Source organism: Molossus molossus, unplaced genomic scaffold, assembly GCF_014108415.1.
Source record: "Molossus molossus isolate mMolMol1 unplaced genomic scaffold, mMolMol1.p scaffold_m16_p_12, whole genome shotgun sequence".
Classification (NCBI taxonomy): Eukaryota; Metazoa; Chordata; class Mammalia; order Chiroptera; family Molossidae; genus Molossus; species Molossus molossus.
This window is the reverse complement of record NW_023425347.1, coordinates 19,067,579-19,073,503: the sequence shown is the minus strand read 5'-3', so window position 1 is coordinate 19,073,503 and position 5,925 is coordinate 19,067,579. Positions and strand designations below refer to the sequence as shown.

The 5,925-nt window shown below is 47.3% G+C and overlaps 1 protein-coding gene across 1 annotated transcript; it reads left to right on the top strand.

Annotated features, from left to right (window-relative positions):
* Nucleotides 1-4,752: 4,752 nt before the first annotated feature.
* HDGFL1 (HDGF like 1) lies at nt 4,753-5,430 on the top strand. The gene has a single exon (XM_036257322.1). The coding sequence runs from the start codon at nt 4,753-4,755 to the stop codon at nt 5,428-5,430; it is 678 nt and encodes a 225-aa protein (XP_036113215.1).
* Nucleotides 5,431-5,925: the final 495 nt, after the last annotated feature.

The following is a 5,925-nucleotide window of genomic DNA, read 5'->3' as shown; positions in this document are numbered from 1 at the left end:
AAAAATCGTTGAATCCCCAACAAATCAGTATAATGAAATACAATTATTTTTAACCAGCCACTTTTATTAACTTTAGAGTGGCAATTTTCTTTCCATTGCCACTAAAACAACTGTTTGGAAAACAAGACAGATCTCTCCATTTGTCCCCTCCTACATATCACCCCATAACATTTATAACTGGCCAAGGGACCCAAACTGCCAGGGCACGTGCACCACTTGGGAAATCTCCACCCTCATCTCTCCCTGCCCAATCCCATCATCAAAGGCACATACAGATTTGACTCACTATTCCAATTGATTATGATGCAGGTCCTTGGGAACATTCCTTAAATGATCCTTTAACTGTGGGACATCCCCACTGAAGCTGAATTTATCCTCACCCTCAGCAGATCCATTGAAGTGCAGAAATCCCTGAGGCTTTAAAGGTTAGGCTAAGTGGAAATGAATGAAATGTAGAGGGGGCAAAATATAGAGGTAGCATACCTTTTGAGACTTTTCAAAAAAGGACAGTGGGCGGATTTTCTACCTGTGGTGGAGGGGAGGGGATTTATTTTCTGTATAATTACGTCTGCTAGAATATTCTAAAGAGGAAAACCTGGACTCCAAATACCAACCATGTATAAACACTTCTGGTGCATAAACCCGGAGGCAGCTAATATTTTTTAATGAAGACAAAAGTATGTAGAAAACAATTACATGTATTTTCAATCACAGTTTACACCAAAGTAATTGAAAGTAAAACTAATTAAACAAGAAGACATCAATTAGATATCTATTCTCTCTTGTACAATTATATTGTTCTATTGCCCCTGTTTCACAATGGTTGCCAAGCAGCTTTTAAATCCTATCATCATTTTGCTAGAGAAATGTTATGTTTTGGATTCTAAGGTGTTTTGCTAGGTATGCTGCTGCTGAAATTACGTCCTTCTTACAAACAGGTGTTCTTGGTACATTTGATATTTTTCCTATTATTTTTAATCCTCATCTGAGGATATTTTCCCATTGATTTTTAAATAAAGTGGAAGGGAGGTTAGAAGGAAGAGAGAGTGAGAGAAACATCGATGTGAGACACATCAACCAGCTGCCTCCTGCACAACCCCAACCAGGCCAGGGATTGAACCTGCAACATAGGTATGTGCCCTTGACTGGGAATTGAACCCATGACTCTTCGATCTAAGGGCCAATGTTCTAAACACTGAGCCAAACCACCAAGGCTGATATTTATTTATTTATTTATTTATTTATTTATTTATTTATTTATTTATTTTTATCCTCACCTGAGGACATTTTTCCATTCTTTTGTTCAGATAGAGTGGGAGGGAGAGAGAGGAAGAGAAAGAGAGAGAAACATCAATGTGAAAGGGACACATCGAGTGGCTGCCACCTGCACGACCCAGGCAGAGCCGGGGACAAACTGCAACCGAGGTACATGCCCTTAGCGGGAACCGAACCTGGGTCTCTCGAGACCGCAGACCAACGTTCTAACCCCTGAGTCAAACCGGCCAGGGCCCAAGGCTGATTTTTAAAACATCCTGACCTATTAGAAACATTTGAGTTCATGGAGATCAAATTCCTGAACATTAATCACTGTAGTTACTCATGAGTCCTTTGGATAATAGCCAACTCTTAACCTAACCAAGGTACCATGAACGCCACCTCCCTATTCACCTCACTCTAAGCAGGGAGACAACAGCTTTAAAAACAACTTGGTTTCTGGGGTAAAAGAAGCCAAGATCATGCTATCTCATGGTATTCTGAGAATGGAAGTATAAAAGGAATAGGCATCTGTGCAAGTGGTCTCTAACTCACATGCATTCTACTTTTGCTCAAGCTTCCTCCCACTCTCCCCTTTCTGAAATTAGTTATCATTAGGTGATACATTTAATTGAAGAATGTTGTTTTTAAAAATAGTATTCCCAAGTAACAAAAACTTATATGTTTATTTATATTTTTAATTTTTTTTTCTTTACTGATTTTTAGAGAGGGGAAGGAAGAGAGAGAGAGAGAGAGAGAGAGAGAGAGAGAGAGAGACATCAATGAGAGAGAACATCAATTGGCTGCCTCCTGCATGCCCCCCACTGGAGATTTGGCCCACAACCTGGGCATGTGCCCTGACAGGGAATCGAACTGGTGACCTTGGTGCATGGGTTGACGCTCAACCACTGAGCCATACCGGTCGGGCAAAACTTGTATGTTTTATACAGAAGTTGTGCTGAATGTGTAATTCCATGTGTAATTGAAGGCACATATGGTGAAGAACTTTTCTTCACTTTTTAGTGCCCTAATCATGATATCAGTCCTTTTGGTATATCTTTTCCCACACAGCCTAATAATAATAGCTTAATTCTGTCCATAATGAAATCTGACTTCTCTTTTGTTAGTGCATCATAAAGCTTTATACCCAATGTCTGGACTTTCATAGCCACAATCTCATTAATATTTATAACTATCCTGAGAGAAATTCTAAGAATTACTTTAAACATCTTAAGATCATGTACTAGAGGCTCAGAGAGATTATAACTACTCCCACCCCTACAAGGGTGGTAAGCAAGTCAGAGATGCTAGAATTCTTTCTATTATACCTCCTATTACCTCCGTCCATAAGCCCATCCTAACAACCACACTCCCATTAGTTTCTCCTGGAATTCCTTCATATTTATGTAAAGGACACATGATTTAGCACTTGAATATTAGCTTGCATTGCTCTAGCATGAAGTCTCTGGTACTTTATCTTTTAAATTAGATTTTAAACTCTTCAAAGATAAACATCTTTTGTGCCAGCCTTTTAACACCACACTGTGTATTAGTGGAGATAGGAGAGTGGCACTTCTTTTGCCTGATATAATTTCTATTACCCTTTGCAAATAGAGTGGAAGGGAGGTAAGGAGGAAGAGAGAGAGAGAAACATCGGTGTGAGACTAGATTGTCCACTAAATCTTCTTGCCTCTGCTTCCAACCATATTTTCTTGTTTCAAGGTTTTTGGTTATTTTCTCTGATTATCAGATCCCTAGTACAATCCTCATATCTGTTCACCTGCTGTAACCCTAATCTGATGTTTGGTCCATCTGCCTGTGATCACACTTACCTTAGGTTCTTAAGTTTGGCCATACCTTCAGACTGAGCTGATGGCACAACTATGTAACCCTTGTGGACATGCTGTCTAGCCAGACTTTTTCCTCCTTGATCACCTTAACATGCTCTATGCAGTAGTGGAGTATACTTAGGGCTGAGAAAACAAACCACATGGAATAAGACCTCTACTTAAAGAAACTCCACATTCCTTCCTACTGTAGGCTCTATACCTGCCCAGGATTTCCCATTTTCTCCTACAGCCATTAAACATTTCTAGTTTTCTAGCACTTTCCTTAGGAGAAAATGTGCCACGTTCATCTCTGGAGTGGAATGTCGATTTGTGAATGAATGGTTGATACATTGTTGGTTTTATGTAATTGGTAAAACTGTAGATATTTGTGACGCAGATAAGCATTCTAAGAAGGTGGTTGGACAAAAAGCTAAAAAAACCTGTTTAGAATTTCCAAAGGGCATCATATTTGTTTTGCCCAGTGCAGGTCTTCATCACCCAGAGGTAAAATAACTGATCCAAACCAGAAAAAAATGTGAGTGGTATTGAAATGGGTCAATGGTTAAAATTCTCCACTGGTCATTATGAGTTACACCAGGAAAGAACATTAGTCTGGTTAAATGATTGATATTGAAAAGTCTTTGTCCTAATAGCCAAGAGTACGGTTATGATAAATTTGGCTAAGTTTCAGAGTGCAAATTCACAGCTAGCTAGCAGGACTCAAAAAAGATGTAGAAAGTTGTATAATAGCTGCGGTTACATTGAAATTCCTATAAATACCAGTTTGGAATACATTAATCTGGAGAAAAATGGCTTCTTAAAATAGTCTTTCAGCTATGGTGATACTTTTTCAGTCTGTGGGCCCCTAGGAAGTTGTTTCTGGTTACCAACAGCCTATTTGATAGGAGCAGATCTCTACTTAATTCTTAAGCAAAAATGAACCCAATTTTCTTCTCTTGTAGAAAGATACTGAGAGCATCTGACACACACTCTCCATGTCAGAACCATGGTCTTGTATTTTACAATACGCAAGAATCACTTACAGGGGAAATCCATGTGCTCATCCAATGTGAACCTCCCATGTAAAACAGGGACTTTTGATATGACTGGTTTGTCACACCCATAAAGCAGCTATATATACATTTCGCGACACCACCCCCCACCCAGAGTACTACACGTTTGGAATGAATCTGGTTACCAACAAACAGCTGGGCACTCTAGACATCCTGCCGATATTGCTGGCTCTGTCCCTTTGCCAGGCCTCCACCGTTCTGGACACCACTGATCCAGCCATCCATCCACGGATCCTGAGCAGGAGTGGTTTTCGGTAGCGCGCAGTCAGGGGCAGCACGGCACCCTGCGGCCTCTCACCCCATTGCTTTATCTCACCCTTTGGGGGCCCCTCGGGCGCACAGCCAACCATGCAATCTGCGTGGCCTCGAGACGGAGCAGCACGAGGCCACCGTCAGCACAACCGCCTGGGTGGTCCAGGCCGTCCCCTCATTCATGCGAGAAACCCGAGGCTGAGGCGGGGCGGTGGGCGCGGGGCCGGCGGGAGAAGGCGGCGCGGGGCCCTCCGGGGCGCGCGGCCGCGCTCAGCGGCTGCTCGACGCGCATGCGCGTCCGGCTTCTCCTGGCGGCCGCCACCACCGAGGCCGTCCTCTCCGCCATGTCGGACTACTGCACGCCCAAGTACCAGAGCGGAGACCTGGTGTTCGCCAAGTTAAAGGGCTACGCCCACTGGCCTGCCCGGATCGAGCACATGGCCGAACACAACCGGTATCAAGTGTTCTTCTTTGGGACCCACGAGACCGCCCTCCTGGGCCCCAAACACCTCTTCCCCTACGCGGAGTGCAAGGAGAAGTTCGGCAAACCCAACAAGAGGCGGGGCTTCAGTGAGGGGCTGTGGGAGATCGAGAACAACCCCACCATCCAGGCCTGCGACGACCAGGGCCCCCAGGAGAAGAGCGGCGCCGAGGGGCCCGCGCCGGGGCCAGCGCCCGAGGCCCCCGAGGCCGCCGAGGCCGCGAAGAGCGGAGACGAGGACGGGGAGCAGCGCGTCGACGAGCCGGCCCAGGGCCAGGACGAGGGGGGACCCCTGAAGAGGAGCGCCGAGGGCCTGCCGGAGGAGGCCCCCAAACGCCCCAAGGAGGCCGATCCCGAAGGCAAGGAGGAGGAGGGAAAGGAGGCGGCGGCCTGCGAGGCGGCGAGGCCCATCCTGCTGGAGGCGTTGGAGCCGGGCCCGGTGTGGGGGCCACCGCAGGAAGAAGGGGAGCTGCAGGAAGAGGCTGCCGAGGTGGAGGAGGAGGCCGAGGTCCCGGCCGACGGGGACCCTGAGAGCCTGTGATCGCCAGAGTGTCCACAAGAGCCCCCTCCTCATTCCCACCGTGGCCTGTTTAGGGGCCGAGAACTGAGACCACCTCCCGCCCTGCCCGCTGCCCTCCACCCGCCCCACCCTCACCCGGCCTCGAGGTTGACCTGGACTGGCAGGCCCCCTGTCCTCCACCTCCGCCCCCACGTCCCTGGGATCTGAGTCAGGGCCCCTGTGCCCCGGGATGAGACGAGGCCACCGTGTGCCGTCCTGCCTGGAACTGTTGCCCATGTCTTCTGTCGGGGCCTGCACCCGCCATTCCCACCTCCCGACACCCGTCTGCCCCCCACGACGTCCGGACCTCTGCATTGGAGCCGGGCAGGAGTGGACGGGGTAGGGATGAAGAGGCCTGGAAGGGGCAGCCCTGAAACTGTGGTGGGTGGATGGTGGCAGGAAAGGGACATCTCCACGAGCTCCTGTCCTCTCTTCCAAAACTTACTACACCGGCCTCCTAGAGTTAGGACAAGTGGC

Bases quoted from the DNA above. Each gene is read 5' to 3' on its own strand.
- HDGFL1 (XM_036257322.1), top strand. From the start codon at position 4,753: ATGTCGGACTACTGCACGCCCAAGTACCAGAGCGGAGACCTGGTGTTC.